General features: G+C 38.8%; 1 protein-coding gene across 7 annotated transcripts in view; it reads right to left on the minus strand.

Annotated features, from left to right (window-relative positions):
- NSD3 (nuclear receptor binding SET domain protein 3) overlaps positions 1-15,968 on the minus strand; it is a 109,642-nt gene that overhangs the window by 37,008 nt on the left and 56,666 nt on the right. For 6 of the 7 annotated variants that reach the window (XM_027122835.1, XM_027122837.1, XM_027122838.1 and 3 more), the window contains 7 exons: positions 14,395-14,910; positions 12,137-12,263; positions 8,524-8,624; positions 6,347-6,392; positions 3,281-3,411; positions 2,797-2,925; positions 2,032-2,158 (listed from right to left, as the gene is read on the minus strand). In XM_027122835.1, coding sequence (XP_026978636.1) covers positions 2,032-2,158; positions 2,797-2,925; positions 3,281-3,411; positions 6,347-6,392; positions 8,524-8,624; positions 12,137-12,263; positions 14,395-14,910 — 1,177 coding nt within the window. Of the gene's footprint in view, positions 1-2,031; positions 2,159-2,796; positions 2,926-3,280; positions 3,412-4,196; positions 5,454-6,346; positions 6,393-8,523; positions 8,625-12,136; positions 12,264-14,394; positions 14,911-15,968 lie in introns of those variants that run through there. The other variant, XM_027122840.1, reaches the window with a different exon arrangement.

Here is a 15,968-nt window from a genome sequence, read left to right on the forward strand (position 1 = left end):
GTTTCAGTTCTTATGTTTTGGTTTTTGATCCATTTTGAATTAATTTTTGTGTATGGTATAAGGTAAGGGTCCAACTTCTTTTGCATGTGGATCTAATTTTCCCAGCACCATTTATTGAAAAGACTATCCTTTCCCCATTGAACAGTGTTTGCACCCTTGTTAAAAAATCATTTGACCATATATGTGAGTTTATTTCTGGGCTCCCTATTCTATTCCATTGGTTTATATGCCTTTATGCCAGTACCACACTGCTTTAATTACTGTAGCTTTGTAGTAAATTTTGAAATCAGGAAGTGTGAGTCCTCCAACTTTGTTCTACTTAATTGTTTTTAAAGCAAATTTCCTCCTTAAATTTTCTGTTAGTTGTGTACCCAATTAGATTATATCGAACCTTTGTTGGCAGAATTCTGCTGGATTCTATAGTTAGAGGAGAAGCCCTAAGAGTGTTTTAATACTTAGATACATGGTCCTTCCTATCAGTAACTTATCAGGCTGCAAATCTGAATGCTTAATGGGGCCAGGCAGATTACATCAATGACTGAGTGACAGGGTTTTAGAAAAAGTGTCTGGTAGGGAATATGGGGAACAAGGAGTATGTGCCTGATCCAAGTTAACACATTCAAAACTCGTTCTGAGGGCCAAATAAAACACTGTGCAGATAATCTGACCCTGAGGCTGCCAGCTGGCAGACTGTTCAAAAGCTTTACTGCAGAGTCTAAATGTGATAAATAAAATGATATTTTACATAGGGAAAAAATATAAGTTATTTGTTTAAAACAGCTTGTGTAGCTTAATTTTTGCCTGTGTATGTAGGTGAGTGTGTGTGTGTCTGTGGTCAGGATATGTGCTATGTGATTCCCATCCTACTAAGTCAAGGTGGCAGAAGGCAACAGTAAAGGGCAAGGACTCTGGGGTCAAGCTCTGCCTCCTGGGCCTGAACCCCAGTTTCACCATGTGTGTCTCTGTGACTCTGGGCAAGGCTGGAAAACAAACTCTCTAATCCTCAGTTTCACATTCTGTAAAATGGAAATAATAATAGTATCTATCTCATAATGTAGTGAGGAGCAAATGAGATAAGAAGATAAAACGCTCAGTACTAAGAGCACCTGGCATTTAGAAAGTATCTGGTTAAAAACAAAGTTACTGTTCTAATGGAATCTAGAACATACAAAGGATTTTTGGAGGCCTACGAGTAAAAAAGAATAAAATAAGTATCTATGAGAATCCAAATAATGGGAGGAAAGGAGTAGGAAAATAATAAGGTACAAAGGTAAGGTCAGCATATCGTAAATACTCGACATCCAATTGGCTCACAGCTTCTCACAGCAAAACCAAAACAAAACCCACAAAAACATGTGAACATGGTTCCTAGAAGCACTACCAGGTCATCTCCAGGTGACTTTTCACTTACCTTATTGGTACAAATTAAACAATTCTATTTTCTGCTTTCCATGACTTAACTAGAATCATGGCTACACAGAGAAGAAATATAAACTTACATATTTCTTTCTCTGTAAGTTATTTTGACAGGTGGCAGTCTATACATGGGGTACAAGAGATAAATGATGACTCCAAAACCCCCATGTTTTAAAAACAATTTCTGATAGTGCCATCTTTCCACTAAAAATACAATCCCCATGGTTATAGTCTGTGACGGACACTTATTCTGGTCTATAAAGTCAAGGGATTTTAGATCAATTTATTGAGCACAAAAATCTCAAACCCACCTGAAAAATAATTCACTCTACAAACTTTGTATAGCTCTTTAGATAAAACATAAATACATCTCGATGATTTGACAGATTTTATGGTAAAGGCACTAGTGGGAGGAGATCTGACAATAATATTACAAACTGCTCTTTAGATGTCAGGAAGCCTAATCACTGGATGGTCTTAATTTGTTGGAATAGCTATGGGAGAGGAGATACGAGCTACATAAACATGGTAAGAGAGTGTGATGTCATGGAAGATGCGGGCACTGCACTTTCTCCACCCTCACCCCCATCTTCTCACATCTACCAGGACGCTCACCAGTTTTACATTCGACGCAGATGAACTTTCCATCAGGGAATGATGTCAGTCCCAGGCACTCCAGGTGGAAGTGTTTGCAGCACTCTCCCTCGCAAGGAATCAGAGAATCCCCAGAGCTTTCACAGATCTGTAACATGGCAAAAAAACCCCAGCTGTGCTCAAACTGTAGCAGGCATCAGGACCACTGGGGGGGTCTGTTAAGACACAGATTACTGGGTCCACAGTTTCTGATTCAGCGGGTCTCGGGTGGGGCTCGAGAATCTGCATTTCCAATAAGCACCCTGACAATGCCAATGCTGCTGGTCCTCGGCCCTCCCTTTGAGAACCGCTGAACCAGATAACTATTTCCAGACCCAATATGTATAAAGTTTAAAAGTCATACTTGATCTTTTATGATTCCTTCTTTGGAATCTGCATACTTTAACTCTTCTTCAGAGTGCAAAGCAGTATTTTTCAAAAAGGGTAAATATACATTAAAAACTTTAATACCAATTTCAATCTGAGAAGATGTTTTTGAAGTCAGCCATCTGCCATTTACTTCCAATTAATAAGGGAGCATCACAGTGAAGACTGGCACTTACACGTGAATAGTAAGTATTCCAACTCCGAAAGGGAAGAAAAGAGCCTGAAGTGGCTTGTAGATCTGTAGCTTGAAAGCAGTATCATAACTTAGAAAGATACTAACCTCTCAAACAGGAGGGAAGTGTATTACTGGCAGGATATTACAGCCTTTGTTTCAAGCTGCAGGACAGGTTGCCTGCCTACCTGACATACAGTGTCCTTCCTACTCATTCCAGTGCCTCTTCTTGACAAACTTGAGTCCACGGACTGCACATCAGAAACATCTGCATCTGCAGTAGCTGAAGGGCTATCGACTTGCTTTCCAAAGCCTACCTACATGGAAAACAGAACACATTTTTAAGAAAAACAAAAGTTTCCTCAAAATTAGGTGCTATGAAAATCCTAGTTAAGACTTGCTCAAAGAAACCTTCACACAACCTCTTCCTCCCTTCTAAAACCCCTGGATACCCAATGTCTGGTGTTTTGAGAGAAACTGTTACAATTAAAAAACTACGCTCCTGTTATGTAAGAGACCCGTAAGTTACAAAATGACCAAAATGATTTCTTTTCTACCAGCATTTAAAAAAAAATTCCCTGTTCTCACCGAGAAAGTCAGGCAAAGCATTACTTGGTTGCTTGGTCTGGCAAAGCGAGACAACACTGCGCCCAGGCCCTGGGACATATTTACCTGCAGGTCACTCAGTCCTCTGGAATCGGAGTCAGACGTGTCTCTGTACGTGGAACTAGCCATTTCTACATCAGTTGAGGCGCGGCTCCTTTTCTTTAGAGGTTTACAGGAATCTGAAATCTCGCTGGCACCTTAATACAACACACCGAAATTAATCCTAAAATAGTACTTAAAGTTTGTTGTTTTAATTTTTTTGTGGGAGAATATTTTCTTTCCCCAAACTCATCTGTAGTGTGAAAAAAAGCATAGCTCTCTTTGTAACACTGAAGTCACGAGTCAAAATTTCATAAGCTTCTGACCTTCCTGATGGTGAGTGATGTAATTTACAACCGCTCTATTAAAACACTCAATTCCGTGCTCCTGCTCTAAAGCTATTTTCGGGCAACAGAGCCCAAGTTCCAACCTAAAAACCAATTCTATCAAAACTGCAGGACAGCTGATCGATTTGGAGCAATCCAAAGAACCATTCAATTTGGAGGGGGAAGACATAAAACCCAACACACTGTGTAGCTTACAAATATGGTCGCAGAGACACCTCCATCTTGTTTTTATTAGGGATGTGACAAATCTTTGATTTGTATTCGATTCGTACACGGATAGTGCCATTTTCCCCCGAATTTTGCAATTCAGTTGATTATTGCCCCCCAGATAAATCCTGGATGTTCACAATTGTTCATCTGAGACTTCCTGGGTGAAGGGCATTTACTGTGACCATTACAAGTGTTGCAGCACAGCTACATACGTCATGCCATCTAGGAGGCACAGTGCTGAGGGCTGTAAACAGACAATGTTCAAGTGCAGCCAAATCACGAAGAGCTGGATGAGAGGCCTCTGTGTGGACTTGGTGAGGGAAGGAATAAATATGAAAAAAAAAAAAAAAGGCAGAGAATAGTGTGGAATTTTTTTTTTAAAACGGTGTGTAATACAAATCCAGCCAAAACAATAGTGCAAAAAGTTACAAAGCAACAATCTCTTGGGCTAATGCAGTATAGGCTATACAGAAACAGCCACGATGAAATGTGCAGATCAGGCACGGTGAATACCAAGGAACCAAGGAGACGGTTAATATTTCAACCCACAGTTTGTGTTTTAGATTTTTTTTTTCCCCCAAAATTTCCATACAACAAACAGACATCTAGATCAGCCCAGCAAGCTATGGTGGAAGTGTGCAGTCCAGAAGAGACCATGGAGAAACAGGTCTCCCGAGGCCATGAAGATCCGCAAAGGCTGAGCGGGAACAGCACTTGGTGTGCGGCACGGTCTGTGCAGGAGGATGTGGACCTCGTTAGACTGCTCAGGTTACTGGAACCTCGTTATCACATCCCATCCTACAAGGTTTTCACTGAATGTTTCCTTACATCTACAAATGAGGGTGCCTGCCCGTGTTAACGCTGATTAAAAAACACAAGTACACAAATCTATCTCCTTCATTGCTGGTGTATGGACCCAGAACACCACCACAAAATATTTCCTTGGCCTAAAAGATCACTGGATTAACAAGGAGTTTTAACAGAGGAACAGGAGTGCTGTACTGAGAGGCTTTCGAAGGGAAACACAGGTACCGCCATTTCCGATGAGTTTCTGAAAATGCTAGAAAAAGGACAGGCTGCCAAAGGCAGCCACCACGCTGTTCTCCATGATAACGGCACTAATGTTAAAAAAAATAAGAGCTTTTAATGATTGTAATGTATACAGTTTGGGCTGTTTGGCAAAACCCTGCAGATGTGCATTAATGACGCTTTATTTTTAAAAAAAAAACAAAAACAAAAACAAAAAAACCCAAAAACAGTCCATGTTGAAATTGATCAGTGTAAGTTAAACGGTGGTTTTTAGGCTGGACCCATGATTTAAGCTGTACCCATCCAGCTCAGACAAAAAAAAAAAAAAAAAAGAAAAGAAAAAAAAAATCATTTGAATGTTAAAGCAATTGTTCAGAGTCTTGAAAAAGAAATCAGGCAGGAAAATGCCCATAATGATGATTGGCAAAATCAAAATTGAAAACAAAGAAACTGTTTATCGAGCCGCCGACAAAGAAATCTTGCATGGAGACTACAAGTCTGGAGTTTCTGGGATGAAATTGTACAGGAATCTCAGTCCACAGTTTCCTCACTCGCTGCGGAGACGGAGCTGTCACTGAATCTGACAGAGCCCTGCACTCCCCGGTCCGCCGACCCTGTGGAATGGTGGAAACACAACGCAATCAGGCCTCCTAATCTCGCAGCGATCGCGATGTCTTTTCTTGGAGCTCCGCCAAGCAGTGTTCCCTCCGAGAGGCTGTTCAGTTCTGCTGAGGATCTCCACGGAGACCATCGCTGCAGACTTCTCCCCGAGAATGCAGAGAGGCTGGTGTTTTTTTTTTTTTTTTAAATAATGCAATTTGCCCAGAGTAAACTACAGGTATTAAATACAGTCTGATCTCACCAAAAACGCACGAATCATGCTATGGAGTTTGTACTGTAGTCAAATTGCACACAGAAAAGTACAGACTTAAGTTTAAGGTTTCTTAAACTTTGTGCATATCTCAAATAGATTCTGCATAAGGTCATCAAATAATGGCCATAAATATGCTACGAATCATTTTAATATACAAAAAGGTTTTACAGCACTGTAAAAATAAATGTGGCAAGATTTTTTTTTTTCAATCAGGTTGTCTTGTCTGATTTGTCATAGTCCATGTTTGACCACTATTGACATAGCTACTATTCGGTATTCAGTCGAATACCAAAAAAAGTGGATTCGTCACATCCCTAGTTTATAAACCAGTGAAACCCCAGAATCTTATGGAGAAAAGTTGGAAACAGTATCAAGCCTACGTGGTGTTCTCCAATTTACCAAAACAAATAAGACTTTTCACATGGAGGCACAGAGTAAGATCAATTCTAAAAGACACACACGCACGCATGCGCGCACACACACACAAACACGGGAATACTTCAATTTCACACAAATTATCGACTGAAGAGCGACAAGTGATTTACAGAGACACACAAAAATACATGAAGTACAAATAATTCTTTCAAATTGTTTTTAATCAAGGAAATGCAGAGCAACATTATAATAACTCACCTTTTTGTAATCCAGTCTTCACTGTAGCCTGAGGAACTGTTTCAACCTGTTTGGACAGAAAAATACAGCATTAATGGGGAATTTTTTTTCACTTAATTAACAGAGGGAAAAAAATAATACTTCGATCAATCTAAGTAATGATGAGCGATTAATGTATCTGAAATCTGGACTCGGTCCCATTTTCTGGTAAAGTTCTCTGTCTCAGGGTCAGGGAGGGTTTAAATTCTAGCTGCCTGTGCTGGATACCAAGTGACAACACATAGCCACATGCTTTTGAGCAACGACCTTTCCCACCATTCCCTTGGTATATGAAAAGAACACAAATACTTTCCTCAGTGTCTGGGAGGCAGGAGAGGGGTTGTTTCTGCAACCAGCCCCGATGTTGCTATAAACCCCTCCCGCCCCAAAGACGTTAGGATAAATTTTTACTTACTATGATACTCAGGTTAATGTAACTCACGCCACTTTAAGACCCTTCCGCGCCTGCACTCACATCTAAGTTGCTGGGAATCAGGACCCTCTCTGTAGAGAGTGCTACAGGGCTCCATACAGCTGGAAGCTCAATACTTTTGCTGCTAGTACAAACTTAAGAAAATAAGTTTGTGATATTGCAAAAGCACTTTCTTGAGTGTCTTATGAACAGTGTCTTGATCCTACATTAGGAGAGCGAGATCAGAAGTTATTCTGCCAATGTTTATGTAAAACACGTGGTAATTTGAGGATTGAACCATTGGAATTAAAGAAAGGATGCCATTTGGAGGAGTACCTGCTTAAGCTATGAATTGGATTTAATGTTTCTCTGAGTGGTGAAATATGCATGTTGCAACACATTTTGTAAATATTTAAGGATTATTCTAAGCTTTTTAAAAAAATTTTTATTTTTTCTTTTACAACAAGTAAAAAAAACATACAACAGAAGTGCTTTTATAAGATACAATTAGTAATACAAATATAAAATCTTCTAAACAATCACTGGTATTGTTTTACTACTAACTATAAACACAGTGGCATTAACAATCCATCCCAGTTTTTGTACTCATTCTCCTTATTAATTTTAGACTGACTGGTCACAGACTGAATTTGGGAACCAGCTAGCAAAATCACAACTTCATTTTGGAAAGGAATACTGGAGATCTGCAAGAGGTTAGAAAGATTTTTTGGAATATAATTTCCTAAGTATGAAAGCTAATTATGATAAATGAATGACAAATTAGGATATTATTTATATTTTTGTTAAATATTTCTGGAAAAACTGTTTTACATGTCTGATGATACCATAGAGTACCCACAAAATCACCTCTTAAGTTTGGAAGTTTAAAATTCTGAAGGAAATAATTTAAATAGAAAACTTCACATTCTTCCATATTTAAGTAGTTTTAAAAATATAAAGCTTATTGGAACTAATACTATTCACAATTCTTTTTGTTTAGTAGCAGCTGTCTGGGTATAAAACTGGATATTCTTTCACTTTAACAAATTAAGAAAAATTCTGACTGTGAATTTAAGTTAAAGGAGTTAACGATTTCCAAACATTTCTTTGAAAAGGTAATTTAATATGCCTATTGCTGTATTGATTACACTGGCTGAATACCCTTCCGTCAAAATGCCCCTCCTTCTTTTTACATAAATAGTGTGTATCTGATAACTTAGTAACAGGTGAGTGCCATTCCACTGGGAAAATAACATTCCAAAAAATCTGTGATACCAACAGAAAAACCAGATCATCTATGATTATCTGTTTCTTAAATAAAACTCTTATAGGTAAATTAATTTGGTCTGTTTAAAAAATAAAAATAATATATACCAGCAGCTTAAACCAAAAATTAAAATTAAAAAAAAAAGGGAACTCAATGATGGTTCCAAATAAAAATCACGAAAACATGAAATTATTTTGCTCGTAACTGAAATGTCAAAATCAATGTGAGGAATTCTTTAGAAGTCTTGTACCACTGACTTCCCATCTCCTGAAGCCTGATCGTTTTCTGTGAAAATGCTTGAAGCAGCATCACAGGGATGGTTGTATTAGGACTGGGCACTGGGATTCACCAGGACAGAAGCATTAGGTAGTCCGGAAAGGAAAGCCAGTGTGGGGGGAGTCTCTCTTTCTTTTAAGACACCAGCATAAGCCACAACACTCACAAATACGACGGTTAACCCTCTACATGTGGGAAGCCAACCTGCTCCTTTTTGATCTTCTTCTTTGGCACGACCTCAGTGGATTTCTCTGATTCAGAACGGGTTCTAATGGATCTTCTCTGTTGCTTCTTTTCTACTGAGCCTAAAAGACAATTCAAACGAACAAACAATAAAACCTCACTTGAGTAACTGACATTCAAGTAATTAAGATCTGACCAAATTCCTTCCTTTTCTTATCCATTACTTTTGGTCTTTTAACTATAACTCATTAAAAAAACTATTAAACACTTGGGAGTACATTAAAAAAATTGTATAGATCAAATTGTAAAAGTTGATGGGTTGAGACTAGGAGTCATAACGCACTCTGAACTATACAGATAAAGAGGGATTGGATTTTTAAAAATTGTAAAGTCAAACCAAAACAGCAGATAAACCCATTTAGGTAATAATAATTGAAGGGATGAAGGGACTGAGGGGATGGATGAAAATGATTTTATTCTCAGTTGACATTAGGAATTAATGGTTCAAAATTCAATCGGTACTATGTATTTTGCATTTTAACAAATAAATTAATTCTACACGTAAAATGCTTAATAGTGCTAGGTGCTGGTTTTGCTATTGTTATATCATTAACAACCAAAGGGAAAAAAGCAGGAAAGGCACAAAAATGGGACTAAAACTGAATCATTAATTTGACTATCAAGGGACTTGTACAACTTAGAAATAATTAGTCATGGAAAACTAGTTGAAACAAATTATCAAGCTATTTAATATTAAATGGTGAAAAAAAGAAACTATGAAGATTTTTAAACAGTAAAATTCTTTGAAAGAAAACTCACATAGACCCCATTTTGGAAAGGATAAAACTTAAGATTGAAGGCCGCAATGTGAAGAAACACTAAGTCAGGAATGAATCACAGAATGATTCATTCTGTGACCTTAAGAAGGAATGATACCTTCAGCACAGCTGTTCTCCATCTTTTCAGTGCTTGGACCACCTAAACAGTCCTTGCTAGATAATAATCACCTTGCAGAAGCTACCTCAATGAAGTGTTCCATATCACCTGTATATTTTCTGGTTTCATTGTTCTTGTTTATGTGGAAAGGGCTTTCCTCACCTTTGTTCAAAGCCAAAACAAAGAAGGATCCCACTACTTTTTGGGGGGAAGGAGTAGGTAGTTTGATGATAATGTATTGTTTCTGAGTTGTGCTTAATTAATTTCTAGCAGAGAAGTCACAAAATGAATGTGTCCTTTACTCTCACTCTTCTCCTTACAATGATGAAAATGTTAACTAAGACAACAGGTATCCTACCCTCACAGACACCTGAGTATTCCAGAGATTCACATTTCAGTATAGTCATCAACACTCAAGACCTACCAGGGAAGAGGAAAATGAAAATAGAACTGCGTAAAACAAACAAACAAAAAACCTTGTTTTGAGAATGACAACAAAATTGTTCTAGCAAGGGCAAATGATATTTGCTCTATTGTCTTACAAAGATAAGACAATGTGGTGACTCCGTAAAATTATTCTGAAAGCTACCCGAAGAACATATACATTCTACTACATTTAAAGACACTAAAAAGTATTATATTTATGTTCTAAGAGAGGAGAAGTGAGCATCTCTGGATTTGGAAAATAGCTTAGAAATCTGGTAGAAATGCAGATACAACTCCTCAAACCATAGAAATGTAGCAGTGCCACACATCCTATGTAGCACCTAAATTTACTAAGAAAAGGCTGGAGAATTCCCCATGAGTAGTTAACACCAAATGAGATAATGGTACAATTGGTTTCTGAAGGGAGATCGGGTCTCTTTTCTGACTTTTCAACTACTGAAGTTATTTTCGCAAGGAACAAAATGGTCATGTAAAAAGATAAAATATGCTTATCAACTACGGCTGGTAACCAAATTTAAACCAAGGTCAAAGCTTTAGAGCGCTCATCCCTAAATTAAGGCTGCAACGTTAATTTACAATCTCATTACATTATGTCTGCCTGAGGAAGGAACTGGGCTTTTTCTTGATATAAAGAATTATAACCTTCCACCTTTAGCTTTCACTAGAAAAGGAAAAAAAAAGAAGGAAAAGAAGAAAATCCACAGCAGAACTTAAATTGAAATGAAAAGACTACATGAAGATAAAATGTTCAGTAGCTGAGGGGCAGAAAAAACAATCTCCATTAAAAGTAAAAGTTTAATATTTAAGATCAATCTAATATCCTATGAAGAATTTACTTTCTCCCTAGTTTGGAGAATGCAGATGTTTAAGTAATGATCCTCCTAGTCTAAATATCACACTTACATTCAGACAAATTACTAACAGTTTAACAGTAAACAGTTTAACAATAAACTAACAGTTTAACAGTAAAGAAAGATGACAAAACTGATAGACCTAACTACAGAGCACTGAGGCCAAAAGAGTCTTGTGGTATCAAAGAAGGTAACAAACATTTTCAATTATGGCTAATTAATGCAAAATCTTCTAAGTCCATTATTCATTGCTTCATTATAATTTCATTTTTTATACAGTATTTTGAAGTGATACAAGTTGCAAATCTGGTTCTGGACTTTGCTACTCCCACCTTACCTTACTGCAGCTTCCTTTCCCAACTCATTGTTGAATAAAGGCATTCTATTTACTATGCCCTGTCCCATACGTGGCAACACCTTTCCCCATCCTGCAGCCCTTTCTTGAAAATAAAGGGCTGCAAGTTCTTTCCTGAATAATGATTGTTTTAATTTAGCTTTTATAATAAGAAGAATCTTACTCAAAATTTCCCTTACAAAAATACTTACCCCTTAGTGCCACTCAATTACAGGTTTGCCTGAGCTACTACTGATCCAAGATTACTACCTTGGGTCTTAAGACTTTAATCCTTCTAGAAAATTATTTGGTCACTTCTTAGATTCCAAAAAAAAATGTGAAAGAACAAATTGAAACAAACTCCTTCCTCCTAAGATTTCAAATGACCAAGTTAGTTGGTATCTAACTCTTTTCTTAACAGCTGTATGCAGCAGTAATACTGTTATATAAACCAAATCCACCAGACACTCAATTAAGCTTCTATAAGATCCTCAGTCAGTCTCTTAATAAAAATTACTTTGCCTATTCCAAAGGCACGATCTTACTAAATACAGGCATTTCTTCTTTGAGCAACAATAATGTAGCTTGATTTTCAATTCATGGTATCTGTTAATCAGAGAAGATTATAAGAGAGCTAGGTCCAAACCCCTCAACTGCTGACATGTAGCACACCTAAGAATAATGGAAAGAGTGTGGGCATCTACCAATTTGTGTCCAATAGGGGATAAAGGAGGAAATAGTAAGAATGTGTTAATAGTGCTGGAAAATTAAAGCTGTTAGTCTCATGCAGAGAGATCATCAAATGGTGCATCTAGTCAGATATGTACAGACTGTATAACTATAGTCTTTTCATTATAGAATCCTATTATTTAAATTCCTGTAGGAAAAATAACTATTACTATCAATAAAGCTCTCTGGCCCCTAAACCATTCTTTCCTATTGAAATAATCACTTTTATGATTTCATTTTTAAAATATAATTTGATTTTGATAGGAACAGAGCTGCCATGTGACAGTCAAGCAGAACCAAGAACTCCAATGGGAACGTACTCTACATTCATACCCACCTGCAGGACCAGATGCTGTTTCCGGAGATGACATATTCTGAGTTGCCTTTTCATTCCTCTGGTTTGGTGTAGAAATTATAAGTCTGTCTTGTCCCCTGACACTTATTTCTGTTTTGTTACCAATTCCCTTCAAAATAAGGCAAATTAAAAAATAGGTGATTACCAGGCAAATGGCATCATTGGCTTATAAAGATGCCTTAAGACCATCATAATGTGCTTGGATTTTTTTTTTTTTTTTTTGCGGTACGTGGGCCTCTCACTGCTGTGGCCTCTCCCGTTGCGGAGTACAGGCTCCGGACGCGCAGGCTCAGTGGCCGTGGCTCACGGTCCCAGCCACCCCGCGGCACGTGGGATCCTCCCGGACCGGGGCACGAACCCGTGTCCCCTGCATCGGCAGGCGGACTCTCAACCACTGCGCCACCAGGGAAGCCCTGTGCTTGGATTTTATATGGTCTTTGATTGCAGTTAATTTATTATCTTAGCCATTATCAGAACAATTTTATTAAGTCATCAGGATGTACTCTAAAATGTACAATGAGACTATGTGGGGGAAAAAAACCTGTTTTCTAAGTCCAGATGATGAATATCACTAAAAAATAAACCTGTATCATCTAATTTTCTGTCAAAACCAAAATATTTTCTGGTCTGAATAGTCTCTCCCTTTACCCATATCACAGTAAGAGAACTATAGTCATTTTCATGTGGTAAAGTACCCTACTACAGATAAAAATATCAACACGTCTTTGAAAGACAAGGATATCCTTAGATTACAGAAGTGTGATGAAAATGTGCACCCCATAAGCAATCTGGAGCAGAGAGAAGGCAGGGAGAATTACAGTTCTGTCTCATTTTAGGTATTTTTAATGCAGTGAAATAAAGGAGTGATTTATAAATATAGTACATGTATTTCTAAAGCTTTCATTTTTAAAAGGTCAGTTTTATCTCAAATTTGATTTAAATAGCACTCTTTGGGGGGGGGACAAAGTTTGATTTGTGCATCCAAAAGCAGATAAAAACCAGCTCCAAGAATGAAGCCAATTCGCATTCGAAAAAGATACAAAGTATTTACTTGCGAGTCAAAGCTGTCAACAGAACCAAGTGGGGACTGTAACTTAAGTTTTTCCAAGGAGCTTCGCCTTACTGAAATCGGTTGAACCTATAGGCAGAAACAGGTTAACAGAGGACCCTTATGCTTCTCTTTAGGAAAATATATCACCGATGAGGTGCACCTATATTTATTTTAATGTGCATAAGACAACGTTAGGAAATCAGCACAGAATTCTTTAAACAGCACACATCCATGAGGTGCCACTGAATTTGGATTCACAAGCCCACAGTTGTGGTGTCGGCTGGGAGGGTAGTGAAGAGGTACACGGAATAGAAAGTACAAATGTTGTAAAAGAGTTTTAAAGTCTTCAAGCTAAAGTGTAAGCGCCCTAAATGGAGGCCCAGGGCTGTCTGAGGGAGGCATTCCGTTTGAAGAGGCTACTTTCACCCCGTTACACAAGCTGTCACCACAGTTCATTGTGACAGAACAAACACAGTTCTGGTACTTCTCTAAAATGTATGAGCTATCGCAGGTCAACATGAGCCAAACAAAATTGCTGGTGCAACCAAACAGAGCAACAGGTATAATGATTACAACGGTTAATTCAGATAACTGACAGAAATGATTCAATAAGAAGCATACTTTGCAACTAAGAAAAACTAACCACACAAACCAGAAACAGGCAAAGTGCCCAGTTTTTTTCCATGATTTTAGGGAGCTCAGCTCAATTTTGGCTGCACAGCCCAAGATTAATCTAGTACAGATGGGGATATTACAAAAGAGAGAAAAAAAAAGAAGAAAAGCAAAGCTTTTTTGCCTATGTCTTTTTTGCCCCCATCTTAAACAGAGTAAACTGACTGTACATTTCAAGTGCAGTGAATACAATGGGTATTCAAATTATGACCTTGTGTTGTTTGGGTTTTTTGGGTTTTTTTTTTTGCGGTACGCGGGCCTCTCACTGTTGTGGCCTCTCCCGTTGCGGAGCACAGGCTCCGGACGTGCAGGCTCAGCGGCCATGGCTCACGGGCCCAGCTGCTCCGCAGCATGTGGGATCTTCCCGGGCCGGGGCACGAACCCGTGTCCCCTGAATCGGCAGGCGGCCTCTCAACCACTGCACCACCAGGGAAGCCCTGGGGCTTTTTTAAATGCCAAGGTTGACTACTTACTAGATACCTAGGTTCCCCCAAAAACCCATGAGAAAAGAAGGTACCTTCGTTGAATAAACGAACTGATCGATAAATTTCCCATCTCCTGTAGCATTCTGAAGAGCAAACACTTGTTCAATTTTCACAACTGGAGACATGTTACACTTCTGCAAATCCAGGCTCCCTTTGTGCATTGTGATGGAAGCTGGTAAGGATTTCCTCGCAGCTGCCGTTTTCCAGGCTACTTTAACAGGAGGTGGTTCGTCCTCTTCCACGCTTGTGTGCCGCCTCTGGCTGTGTCTCCGAATTTCAGTACCTGATAGTGAGGAGGCCGCCTCGCCTGCACTGGTCTGTTCTGGCTGAGTATTCAGCACTGATCTTGGCCTTCGGGTTTTTTTAACTTCAGCCTTGGAGGCAACATTCTTTTTTGCTTGGGATAAAGCCTCCTCAGGCTGTTTATCAATGTAGATAAAAGTATACTGTTCAATTCTTTCCTCCCGGGTCATTTTCAATGCTTTCTCTGCGTGGGCAATGCCGATATCCCACTGAGCACGTTCTCTCTGAGGCCGGGGTTTCCGAATCTGTAAAGAAAGATACAGGCATTATGGAACATGCTTTAATCTAATAGGGACAGTTAAAAAAACATGTATTTCCCATGTGGTCTTATCATCTTTCCAGGTATGCATAAACATCTTCAGGGTCTTCAGTCAAACAAGGGAAATGTTCTAACTCCATGACTTTGATGAATCAGCGCTGCTATCAAGGACATGCAGGTCCACTCTTTTACAGTAAACCCTTCTTTGTTGTCCACTCTGCTGGACAAGTCCCTCCAAGAGGGAGTCGTCCTCCTCATGTCACATTCCTAAAAAGCTGGCAGTGATGATGGCAGAGAGAAGAAAGATTACAGAAAGGATAACTTTCAGGGGCCAATAAAACACTAACATTAAAGACAACACCCTAAAGCTCAGGGGTGCCACAGAGACCACAGCAAAGCTAAGTAAGTGGCACAGAGCCAGCATTTGGAGCTGAGCGGCCAGCCTGTGCCAGAATGCAATCAGGGGCAGAATGCAGAGAAAGGGGAGCCCCGAGGAACACGTGGAAATCGATACAACACAAGAAAACAGGATCGTATGAGAGGAAAAATAAAGCTGCATCACAGTTTCCAGAGTCCTGATCAGAAGACTTTGGATTGGCAAAACAGGTAAGAAAATTTTGAATAAAGGTATGTGAGATGAGCAAAGCAATTAGGAATTATCCAGGGGGTTAGACTGAGGTAGCCAGAAATTAGCTAATGAAACAAGGAGACGGTACAGTATATGTCAAACACCGTTAAACACTGTGAAGTGTTAAGTTTGATAAAAGTAATCAAAATCCTCTGTGAAAATATTTAGCTTAGAGTGAAAATATTTCTGAATCACCAGAGGCCCACACTAAATTAGTTGAGTTTAAAAATCTCGACCAGACAGATTATCAAGAGTTCATGTCAAAATTCTAGTATGTCCACCACCACAACAAACATCTTTAGTTCCATCACTAGTGTGACCTTGGTTGAACCCGCTACTTAAGGGTTCTGTGCCTCAATTTCTTCATCTGCAGAAATAGGAATAACAGTATCTACCTCACCAAAGTTGTAATGAAG

This window comes from Aethalodelphis obliquidens, unplaced genomic scaffold, assembly GCF_003676395.1.
Source record: "Aethalodelphis obliquidens isolate GAN/ISIS:26980383/991018 unplaced genomic scaffold, ASM367639v1 scaffold25, whole genome shotgun sequence".
Classification (NCBI taxonomy): Eukaryota; Metazoa; Chordata; class Mammalia; order Artiodactyla; family Delphinidae; genus Aethalodelphis; species Aethalodelphis obliquidens.